We start from the raw sequence: 22,173 nt of genomic DNA, 5'->3' as shown, positions 1-22,173 counted from the left end.
TTGTGTAGCATCCCCAGGTTAAGAAGTGGACACAGCTCAGAATCATATACTGAGAAGCAGAGCTAAGTCACCAAAGCCCGGAATGAATGGAGCCAACATCATCCCAGGCAAGTTAACATGAGGACTCTGGTTGTGAGTAAGTGATTCATCAAAACTAGGCAGAGTCAGTAAAGCATCAGAACCCAAGACTGATTTCTAAATCAAGGCAACCAGGGCTGGCAAAGGAGCAAAGAGAAAGTATAAAGTAAAAGGTCCAAACACATGGAAGTATTTTTGGCTGTTTCAGATAGTAAGCGGATCTCTTTGGCAAGCCCAAGCATCATTTCCACAGGAGCACCTCCGCTGATGAAGGACACTCCCTCTGAAATAAGATAGGAACCCTTCCTAAAGAGCTACGACAGAAGACAGCTGATCAAGACTGCAAAGCGAGGATCACTGAAGTTTTATAGAAATTCAGGAAAAGGAAGAATTATTTTTAGCTGGGAGTAGCTTAAAGGCTGTTGGAACTGGGACATGAAATATCCTAAGGTTTTTTGTTTTGTTTTGTTTTGAGCAGAGTAATGCTTACTGTTCAGAGTTCTTTTAGACAAAAGAATGTGAACATCAGGAATCAAAAGTCCAAATGCCTTCAGTGGGCATGGGATTAACATAAGCACCCTGAGTGGGTAGACATAGGACAATTGAGACTAAACTGCTTATATGGCCACCAGACCTAAAATCTGCCCAATTATATAGCCTATTAACACACTGTGTGGGTGCAATAAAAGCACCACACAGAATACTTCCAAGAGCCATATACTGCCTTGAGCAACTAAAATTTGGGGGCCCCTGATATGTACCAACAAAATGTAAGTGCAACTCAAATTGCTAATATTGATAAAGAAAGTCAGTGTGGGTGCTGACTGTTTTTTCACCTCCGATAGTTGCATTTCCATAAATGTCTTATATCCCTCAAATCCTCATAATCCAAGGAAGATCATACATATCCCAAGAATGTTTCTGCTTTAGTTTACAACCAACTCAAGAAAACCGTGGTCTTTTCTTAAATGACTGAAAACTATGTCGCCCTGTTGATCACAGTTATCCTACACCTTAGTCAGCAGACCTGCCTCGTTAGGGTCCTTTTAACAGTCAAATCTCACCTCACAGGATGAATAGGGATTATCCTTTTGAATAAGATACTCAAAGCGTGGGCCCTGAAGGCAATTCCAAAAGAGGGTTCCAAAAGTGTCCTGAATAACAGAACTATTGGAATAAGTACATAACGTCCTTCGGGCACCGATTTAAAAGAGAAGTTTCTGCTCATTTGGATCGATTTTTATTATATCACTTTCACAAGTTTCTTATACAGAACTGTATAAAAATTGCTGTTAATTACAAGGAGATTTGGTTTTGAAACTCAGATCCACTTCTCATTAGTTGTATGGCCTTGGGAAAGTTACTAATCCTCTCTAAGCTTCAGTTTTTGTCATCATTAAACAGGACAATAATTATACTTACTGCAGAGGGTTGTCATGAGCAAAAAATACAGCAATATAAATAGAATGCTTAGCACGATGGCAGCTATAGTAGCACTCTGCAAGTGGTAGCTATTTCATTCTTATTTTTTAAACAATAAATGTGTCTTAGTCTGTTTAGGTGCTATAACAAAATACCAGACTGGGTAACTTTCAAATAACAGAAATTTATTTCTCACAGTTCTTCAGGCTGGGAAGTCCAAGATCAACATGTCAGCATGGTCACATTCTAGGAAGGGTTCTCTTCTGGGTTGCAGACCACCAGCCTCTCACAGCATCCTGACATGGTGGAGCCTCTTTTATAAAGGCACGAATCCCATTCATGAGGGCTCTGCCTTCATGACCTAATCACATCTCCAAAACACCATCACCTTGGGGTCTAGGTTTCAACATATGAATTGGGGGCAAGGGAGAAAAACACAAACATTCAGACCATAGCAAAATGCATGTGTAATACCTGTATAATATTCAAGTTCATTATAATCCTTGAGAAGCTTTGGGAAATGGTTGAAGAAAGCAAGAAAAGGGATGGACGAACAACGAGCTAACATTTCACAGTGTGTGGGCGTGAGGAATTCCATTTATCCCACACACATCCAGAAGGCAGACTAGAACCAATTAACTGGGTATTTTAGGGCTGCGACTCCTACGTAATATACAGGAGAACATTTAAACACTTTATCTGCCCCAAAGCACAATTAGCTGCCCCAGTTCCCAAATGCCAGCATGACAGCCATTCCCCTTGAAATTTAAGTCCCTTCCCACCCAGAAGAATGCTAGCAGCCCTCTCCGATGGTCAAGCATGTCCAATAAGCAAAATGAGCACACCAGCTCAGGCAGAGAATCACAGCTCACTTTGAGTCCTCGATGATACAATGTTGCATCTGCCCCTCTGTTGGAGGAAAAAACAATTGGGGATTTTTAATTTGCTAAACCATTTTGTTGACTCTAAGATGCTTTCCTTCCACACCTTAGTATCTCTGAAATCCCAGCCTGTTTCTTTTTTTTTTAAAAAACAAAATTCACATTTTATTTAGGTTGAAATAAGCTATACAAAATTGATTTTCTTCACCAAAAATAATGGCAATATTTTCTGTATTATTCCTAGATAAACCACAAAACACTTATTTTTGTAGTTTCTAGGTTTTGCTTGTAAATCAAGATGAGGCAGTAGATACCGTCATGGAAAAAGACAGAAGAAAACAGACAAACCAGTTGTCAGTATCCATGGCCTCTGATCCTGTCTTGACCATGAAACAGAAGTGTTCAACATATACCTGCCAAAAAGCTTACGAAGATGTAGGCTCAATAAAGGAATGCAAACAGCAACAACCAGATGTGGAACAACAATGGCAGGCTCTTCCTTTCAAACTTTAACTATAACTTGTTCCTTTAACTTCATTTGATAAAGACGAAATCTACACTGAAATCCTTGTTTGGCGAGCCCACACGTTTCTCTTACAGTCTGATAATTTTCTTAACTGTCCCTTACAGATTTTTAACAGCATACTTAAAACTCCTACTATTCAAAGGTCAGTCATGAGCTTCATTGTAATGTTTTATAAAATGTATTCCTTCCTCCCGTACCTCCTCAAAATTTATTTCTTCAAAGAACTGATAACTCAGTACCTGACAATTGGATCCACAGTGATAAATGTTATGTGTAAAATGACTTAACTAATACAAGTCCCAAGTGCCATTAGCAGAGATCACACAGAGTGTAACGTGGTACTTTCAAGGCTATCTTCTGGAAGAACAGTTAGGTCTCCAAAGCATGGGACTTCAAACGGGCCATTTAAACAGGCAGATTATCAATGACTAATGTACTCAATGGGAGGCCTACAGGTCAAGATATTCAGTGATTAAGTAGCCTACGTACACCTTACAACTTTTCTGTAAGATATTTTCAAATTTCTTACAGATTTTTTCAAATATCAAATATAAGAGAAAGCCTATTTTAAAAGTCTCTTAGGTATTTTCAGTGGTTTCTGAATTATCTGTAGGAAGCTCTGATTTACTTGTATAGAGTTTAATATATGTATCCACCATCAAATCCAAATTGTGTTTTATATTAAAATTTGTGTTAAGTGAAGCCAAGTTCCTTGACCTTTGGTCTGTCAAAGTGTTCCTCAGGTATGCTTTGAGACTCTTTCACCCATTTTCATAGCGTTCACTCTCAACCTTCATCACAGGAAGAATACATAGGACCTTCAGCAATGCATAAACTTTAGGAAAAAACTTGATGTCTGCCAGATGAAGGGCTTCATAAATAGTGGACGGAAGTTCTATATCTTTCCCTCTGTGTTCCACTTGATTCTCCAACAATGCAGCTCAGCAGAGAGCGTGTCAGGATTAGGTAAATCACTTCTGTGCATGTCAGCACTATGCTCCTCTGATGTATTGAATTTGAGCTGTCCCATTACAGAGGGTACCAGAGATAAGCATTTAAGAGCTTTAAGGTGCTGTTCTGAGAGTATATCTTTCAGTTCCTGAATAATGTGTTCCACTGTTGGAACACTTAGACTTTCTTTATAGTAACTCGCAGAGGTTAGCTGAGATTCCAGGTTACTGTGCTGAGCTCTGGAAATTTCCCTGGGAGTTTCATCAGAATATCAAGTTTGGTTGCCAAATTTGTGACTTCCTCAAACCAAAATTCATGATAAACCGGTATTTTCCATCACTTCATTTAGTGAATGCAGCACTGCAGTCAAACTACTGGCTGCAAAGAAGACATCAGAAGTTTGCCCCTGAAGATTTTTCCCAAAGGCTCTTGTAAAAGATAGAACATTTTTAAGAACAACAATGGTAACGATGAAATCAAAATCTGTTACCGCAGCTCTCACAGACCTCTAGCATCCGTTTCTGCTGTGTTTTCGAACAGAACAATGTGTTCACTGCCGTTGTCTCAAGGCACTTTCTCAGAACCTCTTCACCAGAATTGATCTGGCACTCCAGCAGTGCTTGAAAGTTATCAGGAGTAAAGAGACCTTCTGGGATTTCATCAGCTTCATGTCCATCCAGAGGTGTGTTCTGTTTTCCCATAAGAATCAAAATTTCAAACAAAGGGGCTTCCCTGGTGGCGCAGTGGTTGAGAATCTGCCTGCCAATGCAGGGGACACGGGTTCGAGCCCTGGTCTGGGAAGATCCCACATGCCGCGGAGCAACTGGGCCCGTGAGCCACAACTACTGAGCCTGCGCGACTGGAGCCTGTGCTCCACAACAAGAGAGGCCACGATAGTGAGAGGCCTCTCCGCGATGAAGAGTGGCCCCCACTTGCCACAACTAGAGAAAGCCCTCGCACAGAAACGAAGACCCAACACAGCCAAAAATATATAAATAAATAAATAAGTTTATTAAAATATATATAAATAAATAAATAAAAATTTCAAACAAAGATTTTAAGTATTCTTTATTTTCCTTCTCTTCAAGGGTTAAAGGTAAAATGCCTTCATCCTGCTCTTCACCCCCTTCTGCACTGGGGTTCTGAGCATTGCCGTTGTTTATTTCCTTATGTTTTCATTCCTGTTCAGAAGTTTCATCAATTTTTTTCTGTTTCAATGTCCTGATTTCATCTTCACTCAATTCTTATATTCGTTTTCTGTGTCTACTGTGTGGATTATTCAAATGGCTGGTAAGATCAAATATTGTTGGTATTGCATTATCTCAAAGAACTGTCCTATAAGGACTAGTTCTACAGATCATAGAAGTCTCAAAGTGTTTGGCACAAATCAATAATGTTTATTTAGTTGATCAGGGGTTTTATCTTCTAAGTCTGCTCTCCTACAATTCTCCACCCACTTCTGGCATCTGGCTGGATCCCGCGGGAACCTGAAAAAGGCCAGGTCCGACTGCGTGCTCTTCCACGTGCAGTCGGGGACCTCGCAGAAGTTCGGCATCGTCGTCTGCCAGCCGGCCGGCCCAGCCCTGCCCTCCCCGCCTCCTCAGGGCAGCCCGCCAGCCCGTCGGGGCCAGGGAGGGGACTCAGCCTGTTTTATAATCCACGGAGTCTTACAATTATATCATCGAGTGAGTAGTCCGTTCTGTGCGGTCCCTAATGACGTCATCACTTCCGCTGAACTGTGCACATGGTTGTTACTGTGGGTGTTGAGTTTATGTGCTCTTCAAATGCCTTTGGAAAGACACCCTATGATTTGGCATTGAAACTAAAGTTAATGTGTTCACAGAAAGGCACAGAACAGCAGTGGACTGCAAATCTGCTTTTAGAGAAGCAAATATTTGTCTTTGGAGGAATGACCAAAAATACATGTTTTCTTGCAAAGCAACAGCCAAGTGCTCAATGTTAAGAAAGCGTTGCATCGGAGTTTATTCAGCAACATTTTTTTTTCCTTTCTTAGTGGTAAATGAAATAATGCTGCAACTTCCAATATATTGTATCTTAAATTTGTTGAAACACGATGTTTAATGACCTCAGTGACTGGCATAATTCCTCAGGATCATAAATCCTAAAATCAACACAGATGTCAATAAGAAGCAGATAGATCTATTTAAACCAGTCATCCAAAAAAAAAAAAAAACCAAAAACTCACTGAAATCCAATGTTTTTCCCAGGATAGATCCAGAAGATATAGATAAGAAATAGTCATAGATAGATAAATTTGTTCAGTACAATGATAGCTTGGTTCTCGTCCCCTCAGAAATGGTAGATCCCATTCTATTGAACACTTCCACCCAGGAAACCTGTTTATCTCATGTTTACATCCTCAGAGGGATGGATGAGAACAGGTTAGAGAGGGGAAGAAGAGTGCTGTCAATGGTCTGCACGGGAAAAGAGGGAGCTATTGAGGTCGGGTGCATAAGGAGCATGAAGAGGAAACATGCGTGGAGATTCACTGAGAGTCTCAGCCTATGTTCCCGGCCTTGTGCTGGGTGGCTGGTACTCTTATGTTTTCACCCTTCATCATTAATTGACTCATTCAGCAAGTACTTAAACTGAGTGCTTGTCATCTCCCAGGCTTACTGGAGCTTGTTGGGAGGAGAATGCTTTTATATCCTAAAGTTCGAGGTATAACTAAATGCTTCCCATCATACTTGAGAATGTAGTTAGTCTTAGAGCATCTGGCACTGCTCCATTTTACAGAGGAAGAATCTGAGGTCTGGGGAAGTTGAATCACATGCCCAGTGACACTCAGCTCAAAAAGGCAGAGGATTCCATCCATATTTGTAAGACTCCAAGCCCATGTGTTTCCCAGTCCCTGTGCAGCCTCCCTCCACACTGGAGAGCAGGATACAAGGAGTGTCTGAGGCTGTGGTGGAGATCATAGAAAACAGAGACTTAAAGAAAAAGGAACAAAAAGAAAAAAAAACCTAAGGAATAGTAAAACGAAGTTTTTTGTGGTATTTTATAGCCCTTGCATATTCACTATAGGAATATCTAATTTTATGTAATACTTCATAAAGATTTTCCTTTACTTGGTCTTCCCAACATTTCTATAAAAGGTAAGGGAGGTCTTGTTTTTCTCAGTTTACAGGTAAGAGAGCTGAGACTGAAAGAGGTTAAATGGCTGTCTGAAGGCACAAAGACAGGAAGTAGCAAACCTGGGCTTTGACCCATGTCTTCGAACAGCAAATCCAGTGGCATTTCCACTGTACCATTTTGACTCTGGGTTAATAAATAAACATTATGTATGTATGAGTCCAAGATCTTCTGATGGGAAGTGTGAGAATAAACCAACACACAAATACAAAAAAAGTATTATCCATTCCAATAGCTCTTGTGCAGTACCGATCTTCTTCATAGCTTTGTAGATTTTTGGTTATCTTAGCATTTTCAGTTTTGACATGATGGTAGCGTACATATTGGCCATTTATTCTCCGGCAATGAAAGGCACGTCATCCCTAAAACCTGTGAAGAATATGGTACCCTAACCATGATTTCAAAATAAGAAATAAGAAGTCAGAAGCAGATTTCCCATAGTAACCACCACAATGGATGACAGAAATAGACCTCTGCTGCTGTCCCCCTCACTCTTAGCCCTGCAGAAGAAAAGGATACACAATGGATACATCAATCCAAGCATCCTCCAAAATTTTATCAAAGTACATGACTTAAAAATAGCCTTTCTACCTCATTTTCTAAGTGCATCAAAAAGAAGTTTGGCAGTAATAACCGCAAGAATTGAGATAGAGTTTAGAAATCACAATAGCAATAGTCCTAGAAATAGATGCATCTTTTCTGTCAAAATGTATTAATCATTGGTCCATCTCTTCAGCCCTGTGGTTCTGGGGCAGTCAGCATAAGTGCCTGATGGATTCTACTCAGACTAAGCAATGCACTTGAACCTGAACTTGCTGGCCACTAGAAGCATGATTTCTCCCTTAAAGACTTCCTGTCACACTCAGAGTAAAAGTCAAATCCTTTCAATGGCCTAAGGGCCTGTCTGATTTTGCTATTCTCCTTGCCTTTTGGCTTCTCCTCCTGCTCTCCCCTTTGCTCACCTCCTCTAGCCACAATACCTCCTTGTTGCTCTTCAAACTCACTAAGATGCCTGTAGCTCAGAGCCTTTGCATTGGCTGTTCCCTCTACCTGAAATGTTTCCCCACTCCACCCCACCCCACCCCAGGTATCTGCATGGCCAGCTCTTTTAAGTCTTTCAAGTCTTTGCTTAAATACCACCTTCCCAGCTAGGCTTTCCTAGGATACCTGTTATGGGCTGAAGGTTGTCCCTCCAAAATTCATATGTTGAAGGCCTAACCCCCAGCACCCCAGAATGTGGCTGTGTTTGGAGGTGTAGCGTCTTTAAAGAGGTAATCAAGTTAATTACCTATCGGGGCAGGCCCTAATTCAATGTGACTGATGCCCTCATAAGAAGAGGAGATTAGGACACAGACATACACAGAGGAAAAACCACGTGAGGACACAGAGAGAAAGTGCCCATCTATAAGCCAAGGAGCGAGGCCTCAGAAGAAACCAATCCTGCTGACATCTTGATGTCAGACTTCTAGCCTCCAGAACTATGTCACTCCGCCTGTGTGGTACTTTGTTATGGCAGCCCTTACAAACTAATACAGTACCCTAACGAGAATTAACCTCACTCCTAGCTCCTTTGTTTCCTTTTTCTGTTTTATATTTTTCCAAACTCCTTACCATTATCTTACATATCTTTCATTTATGCATTTTGTTTACTGTTTATCTCCCTTTGCTAAAATCTAAGCTCTATCAGGGCAGGAATTTTTTTCTGCTTGGTCATTGCTGTTGCCGCGGTTCCAAACAGAGACTAGCCCATGGTATGTGCTCAATAAATGCTCTTGGATTACTGATTACACCTCCATCATCACCATGGAATGCTCTGTGAGGTGAGAGAAGACCAAAAGGCTGTCAGGGCTCTAAGGAGGAAGGAGAGCGAAGTTTGGGTGCTGACATAAAGATAATAAACTCTGCTCTGGGAGCTCGACCCACTTCTGAGCCACGTTGGGCAGCCACAAGCAGCTCTTTATCTTCTCATTTTGCCTATGAAATCTACAGAGCTCACAATGGGCATCCCCTCCTCTGCCTTTGATATTGTTTCCTGTCTCTCCTCTGCATTTCAAACCAAACCAGATGCGTAGGAGGATCCGATCAGCTGAGCATCTGGGCTTGATGGGAACCTCTCATGCAGCTCTGCGATGGGGGTGCTGGCTACTGCTTCTTGTTCTGTATCTTTCTCTCGTAACTTCCTACACACCAGCTGCTCGCTTTACTGCAGTTAAATGTATCTGGGTTTTTGTATTACAGGCCTGGGTGTTCTCTGACGGCAGGAACCAGCTAATGACAGGTCTCTTATCCTTCCTACAGATTTGTTTTGGTGCTAATGTCTTCCGTGATTCTGTCCTGAATCAGTATATTTGTTAATTCCTTCAAAATTACACACACACACACACACACACACACCATTCTACTGTTCATAGCAGATCTTATCACTAAGATAGGAGATATATATGCATATATGCAGACCTTATATATATTGAGCACCTCCTATGTTCCAGGCAATACTCCAGATGGTAAGCAAAACAAACCAAAACGCTTAACCTCACGGAGCTTAGATTCTAGTAAGGAATTGCCTTAGCCCAGGTGCCTCATGCATCTGCCCACACAACCTGAGTTCTAGGCACACTGGACCTCTGACCTTCCCCTGAGCCCTCTGTCCCCTTGCATGTCTCCAACCCTTTGCTTTTCCAGGTCCTTGGGCCCAGAATCCTATTCCATCCTCTATGCATTCATCCACCAAACATTTACCAAGCACCTGTAAAGTGCCAGGCATTTTTAGTTCCTGGAATACAAAGGTGAACAATAGTTCCTGTCCTTGAAACATTCTCAATACAGACACATAAATAATTAAACTTTGGTGTGATAAATGCTAAGAGGGAGATGTAGATTATGCTTGGCCAGTCCTGAAGATGGAGCAATTAACTATGACTAGATTGTAAAAGGGAAGAAAAAGAGAAAATTTCACAGAGGAGAAGACATTTAAAAAAATTGAAATATAGTTAATTTACAATGTTGTGTTTGTTTCAAGTGTACAGCAAATTGATTCAGTTACATACACACATATATGTATATGTATATATCTATATTTATACATATCTATATCTAGCTATCTAGCTAGCTATATATATTTTTTCAGATTCTTTTCCATTATAGGTTATTATAAGATGTTGAGTATAGTTCCCTGTGCTATATAGTAGGTCCTTGTTGTTTACCTGTTTTATGTATAGTATTGTATATATGTTAATCCCAAACTCCTAATTTATCTCCCCCCTCCACCATTATCCCCTTTGGTAACCATAAGTTTGTTTTCTATGTCTGTGAGTCTGTTTCTGTTCTGTAAATGTGTTCATTTGTATCTTTTTTTTAGATTCCACATATAAGTGATATATGGTATTTGTCTTTATCTGTCTGACTTACTTCACTTAATAAGATAATCTCTTCTTACTTCACTTAATATGACAAATGACATTATTTCATTCTTTTTAATGGTTGAGTAATATTCCACTGTATTTATATACCACATCTTCTTTATCTATTCATCTGTTGGTGGACATTTATGTTGCTTCCATGTCTTGGCTATTGTAAATAGTGCTGTTATGAATATTGGTATGCATGTATCTTTTCAAATTAGAGCTTTCTCCAGATATATTCCCAGGAGTGGGATTGCAGGATTATACGGTAACTCTATTTTTAGTTTTTTAAGGAATCTCCATACTGTTCTCCATAGTGGTTGTATCAATTTACATTCCCACCAACAGTGCAAGAGGGTTCCCTTTTCTCCACACCCTCTCCAGCATTTATTATTTGTAGACTTTTTGATGATGGCCATTCTGACTGGTGTGAGGTGATACCTCACTGCAGTTTTCATTTACATTTCTCTAATAATTAGAGATATTGAGCAGCTTTTCATGTGCCTGTTGGCCACCTGTATGTCTTCTTTAGAGAAATGTCTATTTAGGCCTCCTGCCCATTTTTTGATCAGGTTATTTGCTTTTTTGATATTAAGCTGTATGAGCAGAAGATCTTGCATACCCTATGATTTAAATCGTTGCTTAATGAACTACATTGTATTGAAATGCCTAAGGGTGTCGGTGAGTCAAGCAGCCATGTGAGATTCATAAAGTTCCTGCGCACTCATTGTGCCTAAAAATAGCATCTGCAGCGATGGCAAGATGAAAATGTTACGGGTGAAACAACAACTCAGAAAGCATTTCAGCTTTTCGAGGACGGCCACCGAGTCTGCGGAGCCGCCCCAGGAGCCGGAGCTGTCGCATCCCCTCCTCTTCCACTTCCCATTGCAAACAATAAAGGCCGTTCGTACCGTAGTTAAAAAAAAAAAAAAAAAAAAGCATTTCACAGCATGTGGGTTTCAAAAAGAAACGGCGCCTACTAGTTAAGGACACAGCTGGTCGATATCTAGGTGGTATTGAGGTTACCCTGCAGGCACATTGCCAAAGTAAGACAGGCGATGCAGAGGATGAGCCAGACGGTTAAACCCGTAGAAATAAGGCAGGGACTGTGCCTCCAAGAGACATGTAGGGTCACCGTGAGCATCCTTAGCAGCTGTAAAAAGAAAAGAGTTGAAGGAAGGGCCACATAAAAGAGAAGCAACCAAAACACAAGGCTGGGTGGGATCAGAATTATTCAGGTGTTAATAGCTCTCCCACCCTCTAGCTGGCACAGTAGCCTGACTCCAACAAGATTCAAGTGTGCCGGGTGTGCAAGCAGCAGGGAGAAGGGAGCCTCACGCACAAAGCAGCACGAGCACTCCCGGACCAAAAGGGAGAAGAAAGCTTTTTAGGTCCTTCAGGTAATACTGCATGTTGACCTAAGCGCCTCTATTTCCCGTGGAGAAATCTATTGGAGAAATAGGATTTTTTTTTTTAATTAAAGAAAACTATTTTGATGTTAGAAACCAAAATACCACTGTTTCTGATTTTGCTTCATTACAGGGTCAAACATTTGCACACGACTTAGATATGCCAAAAACTGGCTTGATTTATTGTCCATAAACAATATCTAAACTAGCAGACTCCATCCTACTACTAGGTGGGAGCTGGAAGGAGAATGGAAGAGAGAACAGCGATATACAGGTCAGAATCTCAGCAGAAAACATACATTACACTCAAACTGGGTAATGGAAAAGAGTTGTCTTTTTAATGGAAGTATAGTTGATTTACAATATCGTGTTAGTTTTAAGTATACAGCAAAGTGATTCAGTTATATATGTATTTTTTCAGATTATTTTCCATTATAGGTTATTCTAAGATATTGGATATAGTTCCCTGTGTTATACAGTAAATCCTTTTTGCTTATCTATTTTATGTATAGTAGTGTGTACCTGTTAATCCCATACTCCTTATTTGTCCCTCCTCCCCCTCCCTTTCCCCTTTGGTAACCAAAACTTTGTTTTCTATGTCTGTGATTCTGTTTCTGTTTTGTATATAGATTCATTTGTTTTATTTTTTAGATTCCACATATAAGTGATATCATATAATGTTTGTCTTTCTCTGCCTGACTTACTTCACTTAGTATGGTAATATCTAGGTCCATCCATGTTGGTGTAAATGGCAATATTTCACTCTTTTTATGGCTGAGTAACATTCCATTGTATATATATACTGCATCTTCTTAAACCAATCGTCTGTTGATGGGGACTTGGGTTGTTTCCATGTCTTGGCTATTGTAAATAATGCTGCTGTGAATATTGGGGTACATGTATCTTTTCAAATTAGAGTTTTCATCACTTCTGGGTAAATGTCCAGGAGTGGGATTGCTGGATCATATGGTAGCTCTATTTTAAGTTTTGTAAGGAACCTCCATACTGTTTTCTATAGTGGTTGCACCAACTTATGTTTAAAAATTTTTTTTATTAAAGTACAGTTAATTTACAATATTGCATTTGAAAAAGTTTAATAAGGGATTGGCTTTTTTTAAGGTGTGGAAAGAGTTTAAGGAACCCTATAAAGAAGTAATGCGATGCGCTGAAGCTAAGACTAGATGGAAACCTGTTAGTGAACAGGGTGGAGAGCAATTTCCAGAACCAGGAAAGAGAACTATATGGAAGAGGGCTGTCTGCAAGGAGCTGAGGTTTTGGGTAGAATATACAACCAACCTGCATGGCAACTTGGCCAGAGGGTTCCAGAGGAATACATATTCTAACTTGATTCTCTTCCTTCAATTTCCTGCTAACTTCTTTTCACGTGCCAAATGCAATCAAAAACCAGACAGCCAGCACATATAGGGGGCAATTCGTGTATGTCAGCTTCTCTGGGGGCAAAGTAGAATGGGAAAGAACAGAGGATGGATCTGGAGGGCCAGATTGGCATCATCCATTCTTCCTGTCCTCAGCACCCACTCTTTTCTTTGTGCAGGTGAAAAATGCTTGTTTCCAGCACAGGAAATACTCAGAATCTCATCAACTACACTATGGATGATGTAAATGTGGTCATAGTCCCACCTGAAAACTGAAATATCAGTCCCCATTAGTACTCTTCATGTAAGAGGGGAGGGAGGAGGAGAAACAAGGACAAAGAATGAATAACAGAAACCATATCTGCTATAGTTCCTATTTTTATAGCTGTTCATAGGACCTAAATTAATAATCATGAATTCCTTCTTCCACCACCCATTCCGTTTTCCTCTTACCCCCTGCCTGCACCTTTACTGGATGGAGTCCTTCACCTGGTAAAGTGACTAAACCTCATTCTTATAGAAATGGAGTTCTTGAGGATCCTGTCTCTCTTGGGTTGATGCCAATTTTTCATTGATGGAACTGTTGAGCAAGTTGACAAGACAATCCAGTGAACCCCTTTGGTCCAGTTACAGTCTACCTAGCCCTCAGGGTGTAGCAGTAATACAGTTTTCTCTTGGTGATTAGGATCAGTCATCCCAGCCTTGTCTACCTGTTTTTTTCAACAATAAACATTCCTTGAAGTTGATTTTAAAGATAAAGGCACTATATTGATGGTTGCCTCCGGGACAATAGGACCTCAACTTTCAACCCTTGGTATCACTGCATTCTCCTCGTTTACGTGTCTGCACTCAAATCTTAAAATCTTAACCTGCTTTCAGGGCAAAATCACTGTCTTTACTTTCATTCCTATATGAAGCACTGCATATGAATGAATACTATAGTATAAATGAAAAACCAGGAGAAACACTAACACTTTTCCTGTTAGTGAATCGGATCCATACGTAGCTCATATGTCCCAGGCAACCAAGCCGAGTGTCACAGTCACAACAAGTTTCCTCTGGCTCTACCCCCATCTACTTCAGTACAATCACCACTTTCTCCTTGGATGATTGCGTTGGCCTTGCTTCTATTCTTACCCCTCCTATAGACCTATTCTCCACCCAGCAGCCAGAGTGATCTTTATGGAACATGAGTCATATCAAGTCTTTCCCACACTCGAAACCCTCCAGCGGCTTCTCTTCAGTTCTAAATGCTGGTTCGTGTCTCAGGGGGCTTGGGTCTCGCACAAGCTCACAAATTAGTCTTCTGAAATACCTGGGTGTTACCATCTGGTGCTGGGGGAGGAGACATCCAAGGCTTCTGCCAATGCCAAGAACAAGAGCAGTGCTGAAAGTGCCAGCCAAATGCTAGCCACTGCCACGGATGCCAAAGCAGCTGCCAACGATTACGTCAAGACTCCCTATGAGGAATTTGGACTATTTCATGTCGCTGCCAAATTTATCAGCACTGCCCTCCAGACTTGAAGAGGATGCTGGCGCCTTATGACTTATGTCCATTGGCATTTGGAACTTTTAAATCTCTTTATTTCAGACTCCTTGTCCTAGGACGGAAGCATTTGTGAATCCAATTTTAAAGGTATTCTTCCATTTATGGCTCGATTTCTAGAAGACTGGTCAAAAACAAGTACGATACCAAATTTTTCTCAAATCATTACACTGAGACTCATTTGGAAGAAGAGAGGAAAGAATTCTAAACCTCAGCTTATCTCAGAAATAATTCTCATCCCAACAACCCTGAAGCTTAGCTTTGCTACCTTTCAGCATTTGGAGCCCATACCCAAAAGTATTAACTCCGCTTTATCCACGAGTGAATGTGCAATTTACATATGTGCTCACAATCACCACCAGTCTTTTTTAATTGATGGATAGTTGCTGTGCAATATTATATAAGTTACAGATGTACAATCTATTGATTCATGATTTTTAAAGGTTATACTCCGTTTATAGTTATTATAAAATATTCACTGTGTCCCGTGTTGTACAATATATCCTTGTAGCTTATTTTATACCTAACAGTCTGCACCTCTTACTCCCTTACACCTACATTGCCCCTCCCCTCTTCCCCCTCCCCACGGGTTACCACTTGTTTGTTCTGTATAACTTAATCATCACCAGTCTTGACCTCATCCTGCAGGAGCTTGGCAAATAATTGGTGAGTGACCTGTAGAATAGTCCCAGGGTTCCTGATTTTTTGGCGAAGGAAACACTTTAGACAGCTGACCACTGGCTTTCGCCTTTTATAGAAAGACCTATACATGCTTCAGTGCTGGTGTCATTTGTCCATTCGTCTAGACAGAACTAGTCCAACTTTTATCTGTATCTCTCCTCTCTCTTCTCTGTACCACTGTACAAATCTTGAAGACATCCAGCTTTCCCCCCTCATGTGTGCTTCATGATATCTTGCTCATCTTCCACTCACAAGAATTCTCTATCAGGGCTAAACTCCACTAGCAGATAAGACTCCCCAGACTCAGTCAGCTTCCCCTTTACTTCCCTGACTTACAGGAAAACTGGAGGATGGCCTTCCTAACAAGCTCAACCTAGAACTAAAAGCAGTTCATCTACAGCAATAGAGGCGACATGCATTTCTCCCCCAGCAGGCATCACTCCTTCCTTTTAGCAAACTGCTAATGAAGCAGATGGATTCTTTACAATGTCTTACCTTTTTTCTTTCAGAATCACATGCTGAATCAACATAACAAATCTATATAGGTAGTATAACAGATCCCCCAGAAATCAGATAGACCTAGCTTTAATAAGGGTCCACTGCTTATACTGACACAATGTTTTTTAACATGTTTCTGATTCAGTTTTCTCATCTGTAAAATGTGGATAATACTAATAGCCACCTCATTTGCTTAGAGTCAGGAATAAAATCATTTATACAGGTTCTGGGCCCATTTAGCAAATAGAAATGATTACATGATGATGATGATGATGATGATGGTGGTGGTGGTGGTGGTAATATTAAAGGGGAAAAAAATCACAAAGCCACAAGATTTAGGATATAGAAGTGTTTATTGAGATAAAATAAACATATCATACATAGCTCCATAATTATTGTCATAAATATTAATATTAACCTTATGATTAAGTAGAAATATCTTACAATGCTTCTATAAATAAACCCATATTAGTAAAATGACATAAATAAGACAGGTACTTATAACAATAAATTAATTCATAAATATAAATTATTGATTATGGAAATGAAATTATTTAGGGGCTTTTTCCCTAAAGAGATGGGGAAGCAATCATTTTTGTGGGGAAACAGACAACTGCTTAAAAATTAAATTTCTGTGTATAAAACACCAACTACGATAAAATGTTATTAATAGATCTCGTTATGCTTGGAAGGTCTACCTTCTGGTCGTATGGATACAGGTGACATTGTTCTCTTTTTTAAGCTAAACAGGGGTTTGTTTAGAATCCACACAGGGCTGTGGAGTTTGGCTTCCCCTTTTTCTTTTGATAGAAGAAAACCTCAGGGGATCTTATTGTTATTTCTAACAAGCAAGAAGCGTTAGTTATCCATTTCTGAGCTTTGCCCTGGACGAGTGCATTCGTTTTTCAGGGCCATAAACAGCAAATTCAGTTCTCCAATTACTTTGATCTCTCCACTCTCTCCAAGCTGTGAAAATAAGAACACACAAGTATTTCAGCATTTATACCATGTTTTCTAAAGAGGAACAAATTAGAGGGAGATGAGATGGTTAGGTTGCTGGGACAGAAACCAAGGTTTAGCCTTTTGTAAAAGATCAGTAATAATACCCTTTTAGCAAGTATACGTGATTTGCCAAAGACTTTAAAATTACAGCTATCTGAACTGAGAGGGCACCTGTGGGCATCAATCTAAGTTGATGATGTTTCAAACCACTTCCTAACCAGAGCAAGCAGATAGAGGCTGTGCTGGGATCTGGGGGACCCAGAGTGCCACTCATCCTGCCTTGCCCTACCTCCTAGGCCCACTACTGTCTATGACCAAAATGAGTCCAGTTTGGACTTCCATTTCCCTATAATGAATCCATTACTAGTATTTTCATTCTATTTGAAACTGTGTAAAAGAAACTGGGGGTTGTTCACTCTTGCTTTTAAATTAAAATCAATAGATATTGGGTATTATAACAGTTAAATGTAAGTATCAATCATTCCAGAAATTCATCCTATATGCAAGTCCAGCTCTTTTGTTATGGTTGTTCTGGGTATTTTTCTCCAAGTTTTAAATCTTCAAATGAATGACTTCAAAAATTATTTCAAATAAATATGTCCCCAGGCACTTTTCTGGTTTTGAACAAATGCTTCTTCAGATTAAATGAATCAGTAGGAATCTTAAATTTCCCTTAGAATTAATGAGACTAAACATAATATCCATTGCTCTGGCCTGGATGGGATTCAGAAGACTTGCATTCTATTCTGGCTCTGCCAGTGAGTGGCATATAGGGTGATGAGATTAGATGATTTAAGTTCCTAGCCAGTTCTAGAAATCTATGATTTGCAAAAATTTGGAAATTGACTTATAAACATATAGACACATCTATACACATATGCACCTAAATAGTCAACTCAATGGCAGGAGAATCAAGTAAAAAATCATGACATGGGGAGGAAAAAAAGGAAAGAAAAGAAAGGAAAGGAAAACAACATTTGTCTCTTCTATCAAATGATTTAGCATTAATAGTTATTAGTGGTACCTTTTTCACTGTGTCCTTCAGATTCTGTACATTTCTCTGGATATTCTGGTTGTCACGCTCAATATGCTACAAAATGAAAACCAGAGTAACAATTTTAACACTGTTGTACTGAAGCTTTTTGAACCTCAGCGCCCCTAACTGAGGTATGTTACGTTCACCTGGAATTAATGTTCTTAGCAATTTTGCCCACAATGACCTAGATTTCACCAGTGGCCTAGATTTTCTGAGCTCTTGAATTTCTCTGGACACCAAAGTCCAGTCATTTCCACTACATTGGACCTCGCTTCACTTTTGGGAAACCCTACTGAGGTTGAAGTTTGTGGAAAGAGTGGAGTGGTTTATGCAAATCCTGTCAAGAATAAAACCATAACTGCACCTCATCAAAAATACGTGCTCAGAACAAGAAACATACATAAAACATCTTATGTGAACAGGGCCCTCCTCAATAAATACTAGGCCCCCTTTGCTCTGCTCGCTCCACTCAAATCTTTTTTCATAGTTTTAAATGTTCAGAGGCATCGAGTTCACACACCTCTGATTTTGTCACTCCCCATATCAAAAGGGCAGCAGTCTTCACCCACCCACCACCAAATATTAAATCTTCTTGTTTCCCTCTTTCTCTCTTTCCAGTCCCCTCCCTCCATCAACTTATACTCAGTGGATTCATTTGCACCAACTGGCATTTTTCCTTGCAGCTCCCAACTCCTTTCTCATCTCACATTACCCGAGTTGGTTTTTCCCAGGGACAAATAAGCCTCATGTGGTCTTTCAGACCCTGTCCATCACCATCAACTCAAAATGTGACTCAATTAAAGCAAAAGTAAACATTCTGTGATTCCCAATGATTCCTGTAATTGTTTTACTGAGGCACTTCTAACTGCCAGCATGGGAGGGGCAACGAATGAGGGTGGGAAAGAAAAGTGCTCCATGCAGAAGAAGGAGGGAGGGTGGGCACCTGGGAGCAGGTGGACTTAGGTTGGGAAAAGAACTTACGCATTGTCCTAGCTTTTTGTTGAGCCTGGCCAGGAAGGGCACCACCTCCTGCATGTAGGGCTTGAATCTATTGGATTGGGGTAACAGCATCTCTTCAAGGATAAAGTTCAGCACCTGCTTCAGCATATAGCAGCGCTCCGTCATCTGCTGGTGAAAGTGAAACAGCAGGGCTCATATTAGGCGACATTAGGAAGACCCAACCCATCCTCACCACTGCTCCAAATAACCACGAGTGGCATCATGCCTATGGCTTACATTGACTCCCTGGAACAGTTTGGTCCCAATGAGACGAACATCTGTGTTGTTATCTGCCAAACTAGCCTGGAAGAGAAGAAAAGACTAAGTGCCTGGACGTCAAGGAGCTAGAAAATGTCTGTAAGTAGAGCTGTACTCTATCCCCTCTCCCCAGAGCAGCCATATAAGGACTAAAGAAAGGATTCAGATATGTGCATGAGTTTAAAATAATGCTCAGGTGTTGGGAGGAAGGATAAACGAGGAGTTTGGGATTAACATATACACACTACTATATGTAAAGCAGATAACCAACAAGGACCTACTGTATAGCACAGGAAACTATACTCAATATTTTGTAATAACCTATAAGGGAGAAGAATCTGAAAAAGAATATATATATACATATATATATCTGAATCACTGTGCTGTACACCTGAAACACGACATTGTAAATCAACTAGACTTCAATAAATAAATAAGATACAAGGGTATAATGTACAGCATAGGTAATATAGCTAATATTTTATAATAACTATAAATCCTTAAAAATTATGGATCACTATGTTGTACACCTGAAACTTAAATAATATTGTAAATCAACTATACCTCAGTTTAAAAGAGAAATGGATTTAAAGCTCCTAGCATAGAGTTCATAACATAGTAAGTGCTCAATAAATGTCAATTTCTTTCTCTTCAAAAAATAAAATAAAATAAAGTAAAATAAAATAATGCTTAGAGGAATAAAGGGAAAAATAAATAGTCAGATGGGCTACTAAATGGCTCCTTTTGGGGTAAAACTCAATGTACGCATCCTAAAGGCCAAAATGGAAGATCTCCACAAAGTCTCAGAAGAGACAGAGAATATGATGGCTGGTCTACCAGTAGAGATAAATGTTGGTTTCTTAAAGATCTTAGATGTGCTCTGAAGAAACTTTAAGAACTATTCAGGTTCCAGGTAGATAAGGATGCAAAAGAAAGAGAGAAAGAGTGAGATGAGTACCTCCTGAGCCAACGCGAAGGTGCGGTTGGTGATGTAAGGCTGCTGGAAGTTGGCCCTGTCGAGACTGCAGTGCGACACGATGGGCACAGCCGCTTCTCTCTGCACCCACAGGGCCATGACGAGGAGGCAGCTGGCCGCCAGAGTCCCCATAAGGGAAGAGCTCATAGATTTCTGCCGGGCAGCCATTGTAGACAACACAAACTCGAGCAACTGGTGACTAGGGAAGGAGAACCTGGTATCAAGAGAACAAGAAGCAAAAACAACATAAAGGAACAAAGTAAGTATCAAGAAGTGTCACACGCAACAAACAAGCATACCAAGTTTGTTGGAGGACTTACCTGTTGATTTCAGTGATTCTGCTTGTGATGGGAAGGTAGAAGACGCTGCTTTTATAGCCCCCAGGACACCAAATTGTGTGTGTGAAAAATATGACATCAGCAATTATCTAATTTCCAGTGCTGTCTTCTGAGAACTACTTAACCACCATAGGAGCCCACAAAGCACCACCTCCTAGCTTTCCCACCTTGATATGCCAGCATTTCCCTAAAACGTCACTTTTAGGGCCCAGAGGGTGCTTTTACAGACAAATCCCAGAAATTTTCCAAACCCTACATACTTTTCAAAGAAAACAATTGCTTTGTCTTTGTAGATTCCAGGTTTAGTATAATATTTTTTTATTTCCTATAGTCAGTGAGTAAGCATTTTAGTCACGAACTCATTTTCCTACCAGCTTCATAGATTCTTATCTCATTGGAGGTGATCAAAAATAAAGCACTTACATCCTCTGCTTTAAAATAAACAGTAATGACAGCTTGAGGATAATTCCATTTTCAAAAAATAATTTTATCTCATTTTTTAAAATATGCTGAGTTCTAAAGAAGACTAACATTTTAAAAATAACAGTATTGGCTATCTAAGCACCGTTTTCCCCCCGTTCTGTGACCTTTTTTTAAGTGACCATAACAATTATACTAGATGCAAATATATCTTAAATTTTTTCATTAAATTATAATCAATATCAATTTAAGTTTGGAAGTATTAATGCTGAACAATCTGATAGCTATTTTTCTTAACATGCAAGTATTTTAAGAATACAAGCAATTATACTTCAATAAAGATTGAAAAAAAAGAATATAGTAAATACAGTAGTTCATCATAAAATTTTACCTGCACTCATTCTAAACAACACACAAGTTAAGTCTCAAAAAACATTTCCAAAAACCTTATAACATTTTTTGTTATATATATGGAGGTCTAAAGAAGAGAATCTGGCAATTTAGTGATTACATGTGGACTTTATTAAAAATACATTGAATTCTAAATAATACCTAAAAACTAGACTGAAACCCTCCCAATGGGTGGGAGCAGGGAGCAAGTACACTGATCTATTGCTAAGGGAAGGAATGTAAATTCGTGCAAATTAGTTTGATCAGATATTTCTCTTCACAATGAGATCAGGAACATCAAAGAAGGGATGTGAATAATTGTAGAAACTTGAGCATTTTGTGAGTTGGCACAGACCTAGGCAAGGAGCCACAGTAAAGGCTTAGGACAGCATGAGGACACTGAGCATTTCGGAAGGTGGTCTTAGGAAAAAGAGAAGGTTAAGGAGGGTAAATAAAAACTAGACCCATTGCCCATGTTTTCTTGGGGTTGTTCATGAGCCCAAGATGAGGAAACTCTTCTTTTCCAATTTCCTGTTAATAAGATATGACCATTTTTGTCCAGATCTCTATATAATTATATTAGCATTAGGGTTAAGAGTTAAGCTCTTAACTCTATCTAGAGTTAAGCTCTATATATAGAGTTAAGTTATATAATGGATTAAATAGGTTTTTGTTTGCCTGGGAACCTTATAAACATACGTAATTTTGTTCCCTGGGAAAATAAGTTCTGATATTATTGAATTATATGCTTTTGAGGGAAGAGTCTCTCTCTCTATCTCTCTTTCATCTTTGTATCTCCAACACTTAGGACAGTGCAATACACGTAGGAAGG

At 39.8% G+C, this 22,173-nt stretch overlaps 1 protein-coding gene across 2 annotated transcripts; it reads right to left on the bottom strand.

The window, feature by feature from the left end:
• Positions 1-1,238: 1,238 nt before the first annotated feature.
• IL22 (interleukin 22) lies at positions 1,239-20,367 on the bottom strand. 2 transcript variants are annotated; one of them, XM_082422918.1, is made up of 5 exons: positions 20,176-20,367; positions 19,197-19,262; positions 18,942-19,088; positions 17,949-18,014; positions 1,239-16,888 (listed from the first exon to the last, which is right to left on the bottom strand). In XM_082422918.1, exons 1-5 carry the CDS (start codon positions 20,359-20,361, stop codon positions 16,781-16,783), a joined length of 573 nt encoding a protein of 190 aa, XP_082279044.1. In that variant the 5' UTR covers positions 20,362-20,367; the 3' UTR covers positions 1,239-16,780. The 2 variants fall into 2 exon arrangements, with proteins under 2 accessions (XP_082279044.1, XP_082279043.1); XM_082422917.1 differs by having other exon boundaries at positions 16,813-18,014.
• Positions 20,368-22,173: the final 1,806 nt, after the last annotated feature.

The sequence above is a fragment of the Balaenoptera physalus genome (assembly GCF_965194825.1).
Source record: "Balaenoptera physalus genome assembly, chromosome: 13".
NCBI lineage: Eukaryota > Metazoa > Chordata > Mammalia > Artiodactyla > Balaenopteridae > Balaenoptera > Balaenoptera physalus.
This window is presented reverse-complemented; position numbering and strand designations above follow the sequence as displayed.

Coding starts and splice junctions, on each gene's coding strand:
- IL22 (XM_082422917.1), bottom strand. CDS start 20,361: ATGGCTGCCCGGCAGAAATCTATGAGCTCTTCCCTTATGGGGACTCTG. Junction 19,263..20,175: donor CCTTCGCGTTGGCTCAGGAG/GTACTCATCTCA, acceptor CTTCTCTTCCAG/GCTAGTTTGGCAGATAACAA. Junction 18,015..18,941: donor ACAAAAAGCTAGGACAATGC/GTAAGTTCTTTT, acceptor TTCATTTTGTAG/CATATTGAGCGTGACAACCA.